We start from the raw sequence: 19033 nt of genomic DNA on the forward strand, positions 1-19033 counted from the left end.
TGCATGCATTGACTGTGTGTATGGTTATTTATGTAGCTTGTGTTGAGCCAGCCTAGAAGCTTGCAGAAGCTCTCAGTAGCCCACAGTGGTTTGTTTAGCGAGAGGATAAATGGCTCTGACGCGAAGCGGTCACTCGGGTCACCGCGCTATCTCACGGTCACAATGGCGGTTGGCAAGGCAACCGAGGTGCAGGTGGAAGTCAGGGGAGCGTCCCAGAGGGTGGTGGACACAGGGTCAGAGAATTTCTGAAGGTAGGCTATAGATAGCAAAAAAGCTTTACCATGAGAACTGCAGGATTGAGAGTTGCCGCCAAGAGTAGACCGCTTCAGGAGTCGGGTAATTATCACCTGTTACCATGGTTACTCTGCTCGAGTCCCCAGGGTAGTGTGTGTGTGTGTGTGTGTGTGTGTGAAGGGGGGCAGGCAGACAGACATTGTAGATGGGGGAGGTGACATCTAGCTGCAGATACTTGTGTTTCCCTCAAGAGGAGCCTTTCACCCTGTACCCCAGGAGCATGCTGGGAAGGCTTAGGAGTGTGAGAATGAGCCTGAAACTGCCCCCATTTTACTCGATACACAGAGTCTTGCGTAGAGAAAGCCAGTGCTGCAGTAAAGGTATTCAGGTCAACTTGGAAGTAGCACACGGTTGTTTAGAAGTCTCTATCTAGGTGTGTGTTGCCTGCTTGGTGTGTGTGTGTGTGTGTGCATGCCTGCTTGCTTGGTGGGTGATGAGAGTGGAGATGATGTCGCTCACTGTGTTCCCATGTTCCCCCTCCCCCCTCGGCAGACAACCCCGCCCCCTGGGATGCTCACCCTACAGCCTCCCCAAGTCTGTCGGAAGTAGCAGCGCCGACCCTGGACAGCGCCCGGTCCAATCCATCGCCTCCATCTCACCTGAGCCCGCCCCCGGACCCGCCTCTCCTGCTGCCGTCGCCCCTGGAGACGGTGGTAGCGGCGGCGGCGGCGGCCGAGCGCTCGCAGAGCCCCTGGGGGGCCGAGACGGGGGTGGTGGTGGGGGACCAGGCGGCCGGGGCCCCGGGACAGAGGCTGCCCGCCCACCACGGCGGCAGCTTGAGGGCCAGCCAGCAGTCGGACGGCGGTGGCAGGACCGCCCAGCAGCAGGGTGGCGGAGCGGCAGGACGGGGGGGGCAGCTGGAGGCCCTGGGCGGCGGAGGGGCCGGGGAGCCGCTGGAGTCCAAGGCCTCCAAAAGCAGCCGGGCGCGGTCGAAGGAGCGCAGGGACGGGCGCGGCTCCAGCGCTAGCGGCACCTCCGGCAGGAAGAGGACCGACGCGGCCCGCTCGCCGTCCAGGGGCCCCAGGCCCTGCCACACGGACTCCAGCCTGAACGGAGGCGCCTCGGGCCCAGGCACCGGCACCGTCCCCGTCGGCAGCAACGGCGGCAACAACGGCGGCCCCGACACCCCCGCCAGCCAGCAGAGGGCGGAGCACAAGGCCCAGCTGCGGGAGCTGGATCGGGGCGGGAAGGAGAGCCGCGGAGGTGGCCACCACGCCACCAAGAGCTCCAGCACGTCGGGCCGCAAGGCCACCGTCTCCCCCGGGCCCTGGAAGATCCCCGGCTCGGATAAGCTGCCCAGCACCCTGCGCTCTGGGTCCTCCACTGTGAGCAGATAACACCCCTGTACACACACACACACACACACACGCAGATACACGCACACACACACACACACACACACACACACACACACACACACACACACACACACACACACGCATACACACACACACACACACACACACGCACACACACACACACACACACATACACGCACACACACACACAAACACACGCACACATACACACACACTCAACATCACGACCCAGGGCCGCATGGTTTTCACCCATTTCAGCATAGTGAAAAACCCTTGTCATGGCCCGTTGGTTTAGATCAGAGTCGTCCCAGACCTCCACAGGCTCCCTCACAACACCTCCTGCCGCACCCCAGCCCTGACGAGGGAGGGGGGCGGACATGCTCATGCACCTCTGGGGAGGACCATTTTGTTGTTGTTGTTGCATTATTGTTATATTATTATTATTATTATTATTATTATTTATACTTTATTTTGATTTATTTTACAAAATATTACACCCACCACCTTAAGAACTGGAAGCATTCACTTAAAAGAAGAAAGAGTAAAAAAGAGACAACATTGAGAGATGGAATGAACTCAAAACCGGGGGGGGCACAAGAAGAATGTGTGTGGCATGATATGGATTCTTTGGCCCACAAAGAGACTGTTCTGAACAGCAGCATGTAAAGCAGTTTTCAAATGGGGACCCTCTTGCATTGGAAACCACTGACTTCAAAAACCATCACAGACATGGTTATTGTGTATTCTTTTTTACGTATATAGAACAACTGAGTCTATTTTATGAAAATGGAGAAAGAATGTTGTTTGCCTGTCCTCAGCTTTTGTGCATTTCAAAGAGAGAGTGGAAATATATAGAAAAAAAGATATTATACACCCAAATATATAGTATAACAAGAAAGATATACATCAGTGAATCTCTGCCTTAAAGAAGACTGTATGAACTGAAGATATCTCTAATAAATGACCACTGTTATGTTATAGAATATAGATATAAACTATATTATGAATTTAAATATGTGGGACATATGTGTACATACTGTCATGTTGAAGACGAGAAAAACTAACTGCCGGGTTGGTGTGGTAGTCACGAGTATGCCGTGTTGAGAGAGTTAGACAAGGAAAGAAAGAAGAATCTCATATTTCCCTTTCTGACACGGTGAACTCGTGACCTCGTTGAAGAGCATATCAGACGGACATCGTTTTGAGCAAGGTCACCAAGCGAAGGCCTCGCCCGGTCCGTCGTATTCCCCTTTACTGGACTTCGTGAACAAAGCAATCTCTCGAGGTTGGACCGCGGCAGATACCGAGAGGATCATCAGGCGGCAGGAGAAGAGGGCGGAGTGCCTTACCAGGTGGGAAGGAAAACAGGTGCTTGCGCTTTTTACCAAGAGCAAAAAAAATGGCTAAAGAGACTTGAAACTGAACAAGTAAACACATATACACGTGCTCACAGGCTGCTCCCTGTTCTTCATACCGCCAACGTGTCAGTATCTGTGTCAAAAGCAGTGACATCATGCAGTGGCCATAATGGTCACACACTCCACCACCCCTTTAAATGTTCCATTCTGGACACTGTCTAAGTCTCCTCCAGTGTTGTTTAATCCTACAATGCCCTTCATGTTATGATAAAAAAAATATCAAAGTGAAGGGCCTTCAGTGACTTGTGCAACATCAATTAATATTTATTGTTGTTTTTCATTTAGAAGTCACCGGCAGAAAATTGTAGCACGAGAAGGGGCCATTAAACAGCGAGTTTAAAAAAAAAGTATGACTATCAAGAGATGTGTGCTGCATTGCAAAGTAGCAGTCTCTCTCCGAAGGGATGTTGCTCTTAGGCCAAGACTATTTAGTTGGCAAGGCACTGTTTTGAATCTGGGCAAATAAGCTGTAAAGTTGCAGCGATGCGTGAAGGTGACAGAGACAATTGAACTGGTTCCCAAAAGGATTTGCAAGAACTCTCATAGACACCTGTTTAGTGTAACGGTCTTCAGAGTTTGTTGACAGACAGTGCCAGTGCTGTTAGTCATAACACCACTGACAGGAATTTTTTGTTTGTTTGTTTGTTTGTTTTTCATCTGGAGTCCAAATTACATTTAATGGTATTTAAAGAATTGGCAAAGCAGTCGTCGTCTCTTATCAGTTACAGTGTCGGCATAATCCCCTCATATTCCATGTCGTCATAGTGAAATGTCACTAAGCCATTCAGATGTTGTTTTGTGACCACTGCATATAATGACATGTAAATGGTCTGGCCATTTAAAGAGTACAGACATCACTGGGTGGACACAAAGAGAGTAGTTGGAGGCTGGTGTATTAAAAGAGATCTCTGTGCTGTATTGTCATTGTATACTGAGAGAAGGGTATTTTCTCATCTCACAGGAGAGCAGGGCAAATGGGGAAATTAAAGTCAAGGCTAGTATTTGAGAATTGAATCACATGGCTAAACAAATGTCACTAGTTAACTACACCCATGTTGTGTAAGGCCCCCTTTCTAACAAATGAATGGTCAAAAAGCACAAAGTTATATTTGAGATATCCTATTAGGACTGAAACATTGGAATGTGAACCATTAAAACTGATCTTATGTCTAAAAAAAATATCCTTATTCTGACTACGTCCTTCCTCACTTCCACAACAGTGACCTCTGGAGCACTTACCTTTAAGGTAAGAAGAAAAATCTCACTCAAATATTTTTTTTTCTTTCTTTTTTGTTACATTTTAGATAAAATATCTCCACTGTGTCCTTTCCCAAAAGCAGCATAGAACTGACTGAGAGGAGATTATTGGATGAGACAAATATGGCTTCAATCAAGTGACCCTGTTTTAGACAGCACGTGGTTCCCATGACTCCCCACTTCCCACCCAGCTCGGTATCACTGTGTAGAGTTAGTGGTCTATTTACCCTGTACAGCTGTAACTCTCTATAAATATGATTCCATGTATTATTGATAGTCACAAAGACTAAGTGAGCAACTATTTTTATGAAATGCAACACTATGGATATATTAACTTTTGCAGAAATCTTGTTTACTGTATGATATTCTGGAATACTGTCCAAATAAAATCTTGACACAGTGCAAAGTATTCACTGGTCATCGCATGTGTTTTGACCTTTGGAAATACCACTGCTGAAAGGGGTTCTATGTCACTAAAGTATTTTCCATGGCAATACTGTGGTGTGGTTGGAATTCCATAAGGGCATGTGCAGTAATAACTGGACTATAAAGCACTATCATGGATTAATCTTGTATTGTTTTAAGCTTTTTGCCACATGAGGGTGCTAAACTAAAACCCTTCAGCTGTTGGTCCCATTTTTTTTTAAAGATACTCTATATAGTATCCACTTTCTTTTGACAATAGATGTATTGTGTATGAAGCTACCAAACATTTCTGTGTTTAAATTGCATATGAAAGCTTATATTTCCAGGTTATTTAAAGGTAGTTTAAGTTTTTACTATTCATCTTACTGGTATCAACCACCAGGTGGCAGCACACCCTTACATTTATCCTACTCACCTGGATACATTTAAGAGGCAGATCTCAGAGGAATGGGACATATTTTGTTGTCCCTAAACACAAGACTGGACTGTTTTTATAACGGTTGGGCATTGAATTCTATTTATTTTGCATGTGTCTGTGTTGTCTGTATCAGATATTTTTTTACTAATCCTCTTTATAACTGGGTGATCAAGGCACGCTCTTGCTGACCTTGCATGCAGTCACGGTAGCTCAGTTGCATAAATTAACCGTGAGACAGAGCAAAGTAATCATCAGCAAGCACAGCCAGGGAATGTGATGACCATCAGAGAATAAGAACGAAAAAATAAGCAAACATGGGAGCGCTTGCTATGTTCAACAGTTTCCCCTCTGTATTGGCATTGTTTGTTTTCACTGAGTCATTTCCTTGGAAGCTGTCTCTTTTTAGCTGATTGTTCTATTGGATGATAGCCAACACTGTCATTGTTTGATTTGTATATTTGCATTGTGTCCCTGTTTTGACTGATTGAGTCGTTGCCTTGGAAGCTGTCATTCTTTAGAACTGATTGTTCTGTTGGATGATGGCCAACACCTTCTTTGAGAATCTTATCTATAAGCCTCTGCATTTCACCACTCTTTTCCTAGTTTCTCACTGAAGATGTAGAACACCTTCTCATATTTTTTTTGTGGCCAGCCATCCACACCTGTGTTTGTATCTGGTGATTAATTTTATCCAGATTATTGTTAATACAATCCAAAACCAGAACAGCAACAAAAAAGATTGGGATTTACAATTCAGACAAGTAGCTACTTACAGATGTACAGTAATGAACACATAAATAACAGATCAACTCATCAATCAAAACTAAACGATTGCAAAATAAATAGAACTTAATGGATTTATCCAGAAGTAGACCATTATCAAATTCCTTTCTCGGCATTTTTGGAAGCATATTATCCCTCAGATTATTGTTCATTGCTAAAAATGAAGCAGAGCTATTGAGTTAGCACACATACACACAGAGTGACAGTAGCTGTGTTCCAAATGTTCACTCGTTCACTATTTAGGGCACTATTGTATGTACTGGTGAATCAGCCATATAGCAAACACAATATAATAAATGAGTGAACATTTCGAAACCCAGCTAGTGACACCCTAGTGTGTGTGTGTGTGTGTGTGTGTGTGAGCTGATTGACTGCTGCAGCGTGGCAGCCCAGAGGGGCGAGAGGAGCAGGGTGCCGTGTTAACGCCCCAGGCCTCAGTCCGTCCCCCACTGTGGTGCTGTCTGGACGCTGTGCAGACCTACAGGGGACACATGCAGCGCTGCTGCTCAGGCCCAGTGTAAGCCCACACAGGGTGTCAGGCTTTATTACACTTTTAAAATGAGCTCTACATTACATTACATTTATTCACTTAGCAGACGCTTCTGTCCAAAGCGACTTACATATAACCCTGGAAATCCAGAGTTCTCGCGGGAGCACAATTTGAATTTGAGTCACCCTGGAAATGAGTAATGATGCTCATTATTTATGCCCCTTTTATTGTGGGGCACCAATCACATCTGTGTATCTGATATAGGCGGGCCTGAGGCGAGCTAAACAGATGACAGTCGTAGTGTTATCCAATTGCGTCGAAGTCCGGAATCAAATGCATGCTTGGTGCCGCCCCTCGAGTTGGGCCATTACATTATTCATGGCCAGACCCTTAATATTTCGGATCTGGGTCTGGAATCTCCAGGCTACTTACATATGACAATTGTATTACAAGGGCCAATGTCCCCGGAGCAACTTGAGGGTTAAGTGCCTTGCTCAAGGGCACAACAGTGGAAGCCAGGAATTAAACCCATAGCTTTTTTAGACTAGGCCTACTGCATGCTAGCCCAGCTCCTTAACCACTACGCTACCACTGCTCACCAACTGCTGGTCTAGCCTTGCATATTGTAGACTCCAAACCTATATACAGTAGACAATATAGCCTGCATGAGATAGCCATGTAGGAATGTGCTGTAAATATGAAGGTAGGAGAGTGCGCTCCTCATTCAACCATATACCAAAACCAGCCACTGATTTTAACCATTATGCCAATCCAACCACAGATTTTAGAAGAGAAATGGTTTCCCCATCATCAAAATTCTAAAGTGTACGTCCCATTGCATTGATGAGTAGTTGCTGGATGCCAAGGCCTACATCTTCTATCACCTCAAAGTGCTAGTCATCTTGTGAAGTGGATCAAACAGGGTGACATCTTAAACCTGCCAGCGCTGCGAACGGTAACTTGATCCATGTCGATCTGAGGACCGGTTTCGTGTTGGCCCCGTTTGCCTGCTGAGCTCCTCCTGGCTGCGGCTGCCTTGCCCTTTATGTTCGCTCACCGTGACAAATAGGGGCCTCCTGCTCAGCGATCTGTATGTTACGATCATTTCTCACCCAGCCCTAAAGGTCGCGGACGAGATTCATTCATCGCAGTCGTTTCACTCGGCATACACGAACCCGCAGTGTGAGGAAGCCTTAGTTAGCGCTTTGACTCATAAGTCTTGGCTAACATTTAGCCTGCACGTGGCACCCACTTACATTTGATGGGGTTTCATTTCTATAGATTTTGTCAGTAGATTGTTTCTGATATGCACAAGAGGATGACAGACGTCTTGATGCTTATGTCAGTAGGCTCCCATTGGACGAGGGAGCTATATGGTCATCCTCCATGAGAGGGATTGGCGGGAAATCTTTGTGTTATCTCGGGCGCTTGTGTCCAGGAGGGGATCAACGTAGAGCTCCACGCTCATTGTCCCTGTTATCTCCAGTCATCGGAGCTTACCTTGTTTACTCTAGCTGCCAGTAAAGGGGAGGTTGGTGTGTGTGTGTGTGTATGTGTGTGTGCGTGTGCCTGGGGTGGTGTGGGGTGCACATGAGGGGACGAAAGGATTTTTTTTTGGGCCCACTGGATTATTTCGAGCTGACTTTCTTGTCCCCTTCTGTGAAGCTAACGGCTTCTCATCTACCACAAAACGGGATGTGGTGGACCAACGCTTTCTCTCGGGCCCTGTCTAAACCACACAGCTCATATCACATACAATACCAGACATAAAGAAGTCACTGTCTATCTACACTGGAACAGTAGAATACCAGTTTGCCAACCTTGTGGCAGACTCAGCCTCTGTCCACTGTGACCACATAAAGTACAGGTTTTAGTCATTTAACCTCTGACTAAAGCATTTATTAGATAATCAGTCTTTAATAGCTATCTGACCTTTTATAGACCGTTTCAGTCTGTTCCTGGAGGGTTTCCGGTTGAAACATTTAAAACCAACGCAGATACTTTGAGATGAAAATGAATCAGACTTTAGCGTAGGCCTAATGTTCCACAAAACGTCAACTCTGAAACATATTTTTTTAAGATTTTGTTTGGGACTTTGTCCCCAAGTTACCCTTAGGGCAATGTTGTTTTCTGTACCACCGGAATGCTTAACGTTAACGTTAATGTTTATTTATGCAGTTGAAAGGGTATAATGACAGTCTCTACCAACTTACACATAGGTGTTTAGGTAAGTTGGGGTTTGGGCAGCAAGAGTGAAAGAAACAGGGCCGGCTTTAGCCTACTACATTTGGGTGGGCTGGTAGAAATTCAGGGTGGGCAACATAGCAAAGCAGTCAAATTGGATCAAAATTGACATAAACAACAGCCAGAGATAGGCAGTATTTCTGATACATGTATTTAAAATGAGTATTTCAAATACAAAATAGGCCTATGTTGTCATTTGTATTTTATTCTGTTGAAGAAAATGGCTTCATATTTTGTATCAGAATACTTAATAGGTGTGTATTTTGTAGTTGTAGTAACATAAAAGTGCAAAACAATGAATGCAGCCTCTGACTGGTGCTGACTTGTAATTTGCCCAGAGTTGTTGTGATCATAACATTGATATTCAGGAAGATGATGGATAGATAGATAGATAGATAGATAGATAGATAGATAGATAGATAGATAGATAGATACTTTATTGCTCTCCAAGGGGAAATTCAAGGTCTCAGTAGCATACAGACATCACACACAACATGCACTTACAGCAGAAATGGTAAATATAAGTATAAACATATAACAAAACTCCACTGTACAATAGAGACGGTAGAAGATAAGAAAAACTAAATACTAAATATACTATATAAATTAAATAAAAAAATCCACAGTGTGCATGAGGGTGATCAAGCATGAGACGCTTGCAGTGACAGGGCCGAGACTGGCCTGTAGTTCTGTGTGCATGGTAAGGTGCTCAAGAGAGTGAGTGTCATGGTGAAGGTGCAAAAAAGTAGTCCAACAGTAGTCCTGTAGTTCTGTGTGCATGGTAAGGTGCTCAAGAGAGTGAGTGTCATGGTGAAGGTGCAGAAATAGTCCAACAGTAGTCCTGTAGTCTGCACTGATCCAGTGCAAGATGAGTAACATGTACATTGATCACACACACAACAACCTCAAGTTCCTTGAGAACTTTAATCATCCAATTGGAACACATGGAACCGGTTATGTGGATGCCCTGCAATAAGTTGCTCCATGTATCGCTTAAAGCAACACAATGAAACATTAATGTAATTAATAATTTGCCCAGACTTGAGTATCATAATATTGATAACTTTAATCATCCAATCGGAACTCATGGAACCAGTTATGTTGTATCTTGAATTTCACCTTGGGGATCAATAAAGTAATATCTATCTATCTACCTATCTATCTATCTATCTATCTATCTATCTATCTATGTGGTTGTCCTGCAACATTGCTCAATCTGGTTATATTGACAATGTAAGAGACACTTTGTACCGCTTGACAAGTTCAGTTGTGACGTTTTGAGTGCATCTCTAATACAGCATTTAGGCGATGAGATATAACAGGCAAGTCAGCAAATTGATTTGTTGACTGTTTGCAGGTAATGGCATGTTTCAGAGGCAGAGAAAAGCTGTTGCTCTCAAACACTGTCCACTTAATGAACAGAGTCAGTGTACTGATGAAGGAATAGATTAAATTGAAAGATATGGAAGGTTTGCAAAGTGATATCATAATATTCCTTTTTAAGGGTATTTTTAGTACTTTCAAAATGCAAAAATACAGTATATCATTTTGATAAATGGTGTGGCTATGCATTTTGTAGTTTATTTTGATACACTTAAAATTAGGGTATTTGATATTTAATTTTAAAATACATTTTGATCATTGCCAACAGCTAGAGTAGCCAGGCAGCTATAGTGCTACACTCTGGGGGCATATTTAAGCTGGGTTTGAGACTGCACACTGAAGAAGAAAACAGAAGAAGAAAAACAACTTTGATTTCTTGACTTTGTTTGGGTGGGCAAGACGCAATGCTCTGGCCCCTGCCTAGAGCCGGCCCTGGAAAGAAATATCATATCTAAAATCATCTAATCCCTGTATCTGACAAACTCTATCTGTTCTGCCATGCAACAAACTGTAATACCTCAAGAATTAAATAGTCATATCTCTTGTTTAGAGATTTACCACATTCATGGGATTAACCTAACAATGTGTTTGTTGCAAAGTAACTTTGAGATAGGCCTACATGGCTCTTTTTTTTGCTTGTGATGCCAAAATAGCAGCCATTAGTGGGTCAGTGTCTGCTGGTACAAGTTGTACTACTAGATTGCTCTCTTCAGATGCACTGTGACTGACCTTTCACTAAATAAACTCTGATGGTGCAAGCCTAAAAAAACGGGAACCACTGTTGTAACACACCTCCTCACCACACATTACAACAAATCTGTCATTAGTGATCTGTTTTGCAATTTGAAATAACAGAAGGTTACAAGTTGGTGGTGGTGGGCAGTGGTAGCGTAGTGGCTAAGGAACCAGGCTAGCATGCAGCAGCCAGAAAGTTCAATTCCCGGCTTCCAGCGTTCCCCTTGAGCAAGGCATCTAATCCTGAGTTGTTCTGGGGACAACGCCCTTTCTAATATAATCAACATACTGTATGTAAATCACTTTGGATTAAAAATGCCTGCTAAATGCATGTAAATATAAATCATTGGATCTAGCACAGGGTGTAACTGCACATGCATGTGCAGTTTATGACAGCTGCTATGAATGTGTTATGAACTCACCCATCAAGTAAAGTGTTGCCGATGTTTCCAGTGATTGTTTAAAAAGGAATAATTTTGGGAAACGAAGGAGTGCACATCACAGGAGTGCAGGTGCTGGACCAAAAAAAGTAACTGAGAAGAAATAATAAAGGTCCGCACACTGATTGAAGCTCCCAAACGTGGATTTATTTGCACATTTATTTTTGTGCAAATAAATCCACGTTTTGGAGCTTCAATCAGTGTGCGGACCTTTATTATTTCTTCTCTATGGATAATTTTGAACACGTAATTTTTCATAAAAATGTTAAAAAAGATAAACACTTTTTTATTCCATGTTTTTACCACATTGTCTTGCAACCTTTTGGCATGTGCAAGTGTAATTTTAAGTAAGAACAAACATATTGGTCAAGAGAAAATCAATATTTGCCAGGGGTATGAATGATTTTGTTCTTAACTATATCTTTAAAAAGTCTAAAAAGTGAACGTCTAGTCAAATTAAAAAGATAGCTAGGCTATCATAAAACAGTTGCATTGTTTGCATGATAAAATGTAATCAGGTAATCCCCAACAATGTAACTGTAATCTGATTACACAATTTTTTTATTGTAATTTGGGTTGATTATAGTTACTTGATTTTTGTAATCTGATTACGTAATCCAGATTACATGTAATCCCTTACTACCCAACCCTGGTGATAGCCTCTGTCTCAATTATCCCCAAATATTCAACTTCATTGGTCATCAAATTCAGTGGAATAATTAAGGGTTTCTGTACTGTTGAAGTGAGAGCATAAAGCAAGTCCACATTCTTAAAACGAATGTGTTGTCCCTATTTGGACACAGAGATGTGTTAAACAACGCAGGTTGTGTTGTTTTCAACACATTTATTTTAAGAGTTGACTGCTAAGTTGTAAGTTGACTGCTACACACAAAATGCAGCAGGTTCAAATATCATTAAAAGTGTAGGACTGACACGTCTCTAATTCTCTCAAGCAGATGCCATAGATCATACTATAGGCTATCTACTGTAGATGTGGGAAGTGTGTGTTTGGTAGATGTGTTTTGAAGTCCACAACAGGCTACGAAGGAATTGTCCCTATCTGGACACAGATATGCTAAAAAAAACAAGTTGTACACATATTGTGTAACAAAAAGAAAACAACACATTTGTGAGTTTTGTGAATGTGAGTTTTCAACACATTCGTTTTGAGAGTGTAGGCTACTTAGATCGAACTAGCGTAGACTACTATGATCAGCCATGCACATCGCCTAATTGACAGAGAGAAAAATATGTAAGGGATAATGTATAGAACGCCGGTCATTATTGGGAAAATAAGTCCCGACATTATCCCGCTTATTATACGGCTACTTGCCAAAACGAAATAATAAACTCCCCACGATATGACTTTAGCCTACATAGCCTAGCCTATTTGTTACCGTTCATCGTGGCATTTGCTGAGAAACAAATAGTTCGCAACAACACATGCTGCTGAACTTGAATCAAACATTCTTTAGAACACAGCTGATCAACCGTCTGCTTTCACGTTTGAATGAAGTTCCAGTCCTTGCATAGTGATATATGAAAGACGTATCAGAAGCACAAAACCCGTTGCCATTGACAGCGGTAATTATATTTTTGCAGAGGTAATTACATGAATTTATTTTACCGTAGAACGTTGGGAAATCCCATTCAAGTCAATGGAGCGTTGTACTAGCATTGTGAAGAGCCGTATAATAACAGATGAGATCAGAAGGTTATCAACTATTAATATCGCACTGGCTTGTTTCAGAAAAGTTGTCTCAGATTTAAACGACTGACAAAATAGGCTATTTGGAAATAAGATTACATAAACTGATTCGCTATACCCTGAGGGAGAAACGAGAATGAACCACTGTCTACGCAAAATGCGTTGATTTAATTTTAATCCATAAATGTACAGTAGGCTAAGGCGTGTCTATCAGACGGGCGTATAGAGACTTCCCGCCCCACGCCATCCACACCACAGTCTGTGGTACGGTCCTCTTGTCAGTATTCCGGGGAGGGCCCTATGTGCGTTGGGTCGTCTGGGTGGGACAGAGAAAGTCCAAGGCAGTAGCACGCAAACCATCGCGTCGGGAAACTGTACCGAATAAGGGGGGCAGCACGAGCCTGCATCCGAGTGACAGATACACGCCACTGCTTGGGCACCCCGGCTTCATAGCCTATAGTGAAAGTTGCACAGCGGGTGTTGATATCTCACCCCATGAGCAAGGTAAGTCATAGATTTTTATCACCCATTTATTCGTTTTCATTTATGGGTCAAACCATTGTTTTTTCGACAGAGAGCGGTTTGCAAGGAAAGTCACACGGGTGGAGGAAAAGATGCATAATTTGCCGTTCGCTTGTCCCTCGCCAATAGGCATGCTGTTGCCTATGATATGACGACAATAAATGATTTACTAGCAGACCACAATGCTCTCAGTAAATATGGTCCGTTTTCCATTTTCCTTATCCTTATGTTTAGATGCGCAGTGAAGATTCAAAAAAATGATTCGCACTGGAAGGCAGGATGGCTGCCGCGGTTGCTTTCCTGACTCTATGAAAGCCACGGCTTCACAGAGTAGCCTATTCGTTCACACACATGCTTTAAACTAATTTGGTCGCTATTGTAAGGTAATTTTCGTCATAAGCCTATAAGGTGTTTTCATAGGCTGCATGTGCTCAGTGCATGGACACATCCTATCCATACAGGAGGAACCGTTATGAACCAGCCGGCTGGCCGTGGAAAAGGACTCGTACTGTAGGCTCAGTGCGGTCTGCTGTATCCTCATGTAGACTGTGTGTTGGTTCATGTTTAAGCCAAAGTTAGGGTGACAGTGTAAACATTTTAGGCTTAAGTTAGTACATAAAACAAGGTAAGGTAAACATGAATTAAACTAACTGCGTGTGCGTGATTGCTTATTTAAAATGTTTGACCACATGCCGTAGCCTATTCAAACACGTGTATTCAGACTGCGTTATTGGTTTAACACGAAATAGCCAATGCAAGTTAACAGTTTTTAAACTCAGAAATTGCTGGCAACTTTGTGCTGAATTTGTGTGTTTTAGCCTACTTGGGTTATGAAGTTGATTCATAGGGTAATACTTTACGCACAACGTACCCTACAGTCTACATCAGGGTCTCAAGTCGCGTCATATAGGCTATAAGGTTGGTGGATCAGGGTTGTTTGATCAGTCATTCAGTTGGTCATTATCCGCAACCCAGTCTACATTCAGCGTACAGATTTGTCCTCTTTGGGTTAGGCAGACAGACTGTGTCAGAGGTCGAAACATCTTTGTACTTTCTGTCAAATATGGAGGGAGGGGGCGTTGACACGCCCGGACCCTCTATGGCAGTGTTGGCACGTGCAGGCCTACGGTCTCCCTATCCCTAGGGACCATAGCGAAGACTGACTGAGCTGAGGTGCTACGGGGAAAAACGGAACCAGAGCAAATGCACGCACGCGCGCGAATACACACGATAGCTTGGCTTGGCAGACCATAGAGATATGAAAACCCACTTTAATCTTGTTCAAGAAGGTGGTCAGTGTTTTAAAATAGGTTGTCACAGGCTGTCAGTGGTCATCTGTTCAGAGATTTGGATTGTGAGAAATAGGGAATGGCATGTCTTGCAGTACTTTCTAAATCTAGATGTCACAAATAGCTATAATTATCATGAGAGCCCTGTCTATTTTTAGTTCAAGAAATTACAGAAGACCTCAAAGATAGTGTGAAGCTGTCATATTCATCCCTACCCCATTCTCCTTCTGTGTCTCTCTGTGAGTCCATGAAATGGGTGCTAAGGAACTAGGACTGTCCATCTGTTTTATGAATGTAATGAATGAACACATCTCAGGCTGTCTCATGCGAGTTATTTCCAGACCAGTGGCTATTTTATGGTTAAGGAAGTTCCTTAGGAATAGTGGTTAGTGTTTGGAAAGCCATTGGGCCTGTAAGATACTATTTTAAAACAATTTTCCATCATTCTTACTCTTTATTGTATAATGTTGGGTTGCATTATCTATTACATCATCTCTCTGTTTATTCCTCTCTCTCTCTCGCTCTCTTTCTTTCTTTCTTTCTTTCTCTTGTTTCTCACCAAGTGTCTCTTGCCCCTTTTTCTGTGAGCCTCAGCTGTTTGCACAGCAGGCTGCTGTGAAGTGGTGCCTTATGAATCTTTTAGAGACAAGTAAATTATGTTTTCCTCCTAAGGAAGACCCTCCTCACAACAAACAACACTTTCTGCAACGTGGTCAGCCTGCATGTGCTGTTGCCTGAGTTTTTGGCAGCCTTGAGGCACACAACCTGGTCCTTAAATATACTTTAAGTCTTCTTTGTGGTTCACTGCACTGCGAAAACACCCCTGAATGAAATGTTATGTTCTTCTAGAGCTTTTGGAACACAAGGAATCACCCAAGATGTTTGCTTTTGGTCTCGAGGACCAGGATTATGAATCACTGTTGTCCCACCCCAACCTTGTCTCACTCACTGCGCAAGGCCTTGTGTGTGCACACCCTGGAAAAATGGAGCACCCTTCTCTGTACGCCACACTGCACCGCACTTGAAGTAACGCCCCAAAGAGCTATTTCATTTCTTTTGAATATTATTATCTGTAGCCACAGAGTGACATAAGAATTATGTTTGTGTCTCACCATCTTAAAAAAAGAGATAGAGAGAGTGGGGGGTTGTTGGCAAGAAGCCAGAGACTCACTCTGACACATCTGTCCAGAGTGTAAAACACGAATCAAGTCGGTTTGGACCAGCGAGCTGGCCTTGTCGTCATGGGAATTGATCTATGAGCTTTTACTGCGCAATAAAATGCCTTGCGATGTGCAAGGTCTGCCCTCTCTCTCAGGTGCTCCGCAGGTGCTGCCGCGTCAGCGCTCAGCTGCTGTAAAAAGAGAATCTTAGGCATTTCAAGCTGTCGCACTGTAAACAAGTGCCTGCAATGGAAAAAAACGGGTTCCGTCAATGTAACCTCAACACTTGTGGAAAATTCTAGGAGTTGCTGTAGATTTCCTGTACACCCCGCCCCCCCCCAGAGGGTAGAACCAATTGTGTTGATGTGAATGAATACATGTGTGAATGAATAAATGATCCCCGGATACGGCCTGCCACCTCATTTTGGGTGGCCCCCCAAAACATGTCCGTGGTATATACAGTAGCGGCCCGCATGGGAGTACGACATCGTCAAACTATAACCTCCGTAATTTACATTATATTTAATGTAATACTCTTTTTGTCCACTGGTGGTTGTTTTGGCGCTGTTTCGGGTTTGCCATCGAAAACGGAATGAAATGTAGGCCTACCTGCAAACATTGTAAGAGGTCTATGCTGACTGCATCAGTGCTCAAAGTATTCTACAAGTTTATCAATTAATTGTTAATAACTAAATAACTTCTATTAAAGTCATATTTCAGGGACTTTATGGGATAATTATTTATATTTTTTATTCACTCATTCAAATGTTCATACAAATTCACAAAGTTCTCATCAGGTGAGTGAAAGTGGTCAAAGTATTTTTTGCCAGCGCTTCATAAAACTCTCATAGTTTGAGAACTTCAAATTATTTGTAGGATATTGCTTGTTCACAACTTGAGCTGTCTATGCAAAGACACAGAGTTCAGAGTTCACACATTTAGAATAAAATACACTTTTTGGACTCCCTGCTAATACTTTTGGGAATGCTATTTTTTATTAGTATTATTTAATTTGAGCTACATTTTACACTGATATGGCATGATGGCAATATAAACACAGCTAACAATGGTATTAAATTGCAGTAGCCTATGATTAAATGTAATGGAATATTCAACTAAGGTAGACTGCTGTTGTTCACAGCACTAAGCTATTTATGGTTTCTAATATACTCCGAGTCTCTGGCCCTCTCTTAGAGCCAGGCATAGTGAGGTGGCCCTCGGAAGAAAAAGTTTGGGGACCACTGAAGCACACACAAATCTCGGCGCAGTGAGCTGCCTGCTACAGCAGCGCTCGGGGAGCAGTGAGGGGTTAGGTGCCTTGCTCAAGGGCACTCCAGCCGTTCCTACTGGTCAGGGTTCGAACCGGCAACCCTCCGGTTACAAGTCCGAAGCGCTAACCAGTAGGCCAGGGCTGCCTCAAAATCAAATATAGCAACATGCACACATGAGGGGGATGGTTGGGGTGACAGCTTCCTCAAAAAAGAAAAAAAAGAATATCAGGTTCACTGCACCTGGCTCTCCCATACTTCACCAGGTCATCAGTGAATGGAGCAGGGCCATCATAGGCAGTATTAATGAGCGGGAGCAAAGACAGTTGGGACAAGGCCAGGGGATGGGGTAGCAAGATGGATGACTGGAGTGGCGTAAGGCGATAATGCTAACAAGGAGAAGGCAACATTAGAAGGTTATTGTTATGCTTAAGTGACACATTTGATGAGTTTATGTTATCATTTTATTGTCACTTTTTGGTGTGATCTCGTTATCCACTCTAAGTTGCCAAGACTTCCTTGCTGGTCTTCCAGTTCAATGTTGGTCTACTGTACTTCTGTAAAGACTGCCAAGTCAGCAATATGATACTGCAAGTTCCACTAGAAAATTCCTTGGACTGTAAAACTAAAAGTCTGCTACCTAAAGCTCAAGAACCTACTGTAATTCCCAATGGAAAGAGAAAAACATCCCGAGGTGAGTTCCTGCAAAAGCATCTAGGTTCCCAACAAGTTCCTTTAGGACAAAAAGCCATGTGATAAGGATAGGGGAAATGAGCTCTTGAGCATAGCCATAAATAGTTGGCCACTGGTCTAGGACCAAATATTAAAACTTATAAATCAGCACTCAGATAAGGTAAGGTGTTTGAAGGTTCAAGGTCACTGAACAAGCCATTATGAAAATGTATAGATGGCAGTGACCTTGCATGGACGTCACAAGGACGTCTGGCAGTCTGTTAACAGCATGCCTGTGGGTAATTGGACAGATATAGTGCCTCCTGGAATGACCTTTCTCAGCAGCTGTGAGGTGATGGAATGAAAGGGTGCAGACTGTAAGACCCCCCCATTCTGATCACCGTCGGGTTAGTGGAAGGCGATGAGAGGCTGTGGTCATTGGATATACGAGAGATCAGATGTAGACGTAGTTACTTAGAGCAATGGTCACCCTTTGGTCTTTTGGTGCGAGTGCTGCCCGGCTCTTTGGATGAATGGGGATAGTGGCCTTTCCTGCAGGGGACTGTGAGTTGATTTTTAGTGACTCCGACCTGCAGGTATATAAAGGGCATAACAGTGTCCTGTCTTCTCAGTCCATATTTAGAGAAACCTAAAGCTGTTATATGGCTGGATCTAGCCCTCCAGTTTACTTGTGGAAGCTGTTTGACCAGGGTGGATTTTGACACCATGCACAGATTACTGACCAATGTGTTAAGTATGCACATTGATTCAGACTATTGACCCTGTGTGGTGTTGACACTAGATTACTTTCATTTGCTTGACATTTTATTATCTTCTACCTCTTTTTTAGATTGGCGGCCTAAATATGTGTGTGCCTTTGTGTTTTAAGATCGTAGATATATGTGCTCATGACAGCACACACTGCCAGCCGTGTAGACCTACCTATACACCTCAGTGTGCTTCCCCCTGACATATTTGAGGTCATTTAACCTTGTTCAACTCATAGACTGTATATATAGAACTATGGTTCAACCACCTCTCTCTCTCAAAAAAAAAACAGCGGGACATATCTTGCAAGGCTGTGCTTACTTTAAGACAACAGGCCAAACTTCTCATGCACCCTATGTCATCCAGCAAATATGGAAATGCCAGTATAACATCCAAAGCACTGTGGAACAACAGCCATGAAGCCATACAAATACACTAT

At 43.3% G+C, this 19033-nt stretch overlaps 1 protein-coding gene across 11 annotated transcripts in view; it reads left to right on the plus strand.

The window, feature by feature from the left end:
- Positions 1-4697, plus strand: part of magi2a (membrane associated guanylate kinase, WW and PDZ domain containing 2a) — a 250106-nt gene extending 245409 nt beyond the window's left edge. For 8 of the 11 annotated variants that reach the window (XM_048267425.1, XM_048267427.1, XM_048267429.1 and 5 more), the window contains one exon: positions 787-4697. In XM_048267425.1, coding sequence (XP_048123382.1) covers positions 787-1631 — 845 coding nt within the window. In that variant the 3' untranslated portion in view covers positions 1632-4697. The remainder of the gene's footprint in view (positions 1-786) is intronic. The other 3 variants (XM_048267434.1, XM_048267436.1, XM_048267435.1) reach the window with 2 other exon arrangements.
- The last annotated feature ends 14336 nt before the right edge of the window (positions 4698-19033 follow it).

This window comes from Alosa alosa, chromosome 17 (assembly GCF_017589495.1).
Source record: "Alosa alosa isolate M-15738 ecotype Scorff River chromosome 17, AALO_Geno_1.1, whole genome shotgun sequence".
NCBI lineage: Eukaryota > Metazoa > Chordata > Actinopteri > Clupeiformes > Clupeidae > Alosa > Alosa alosa.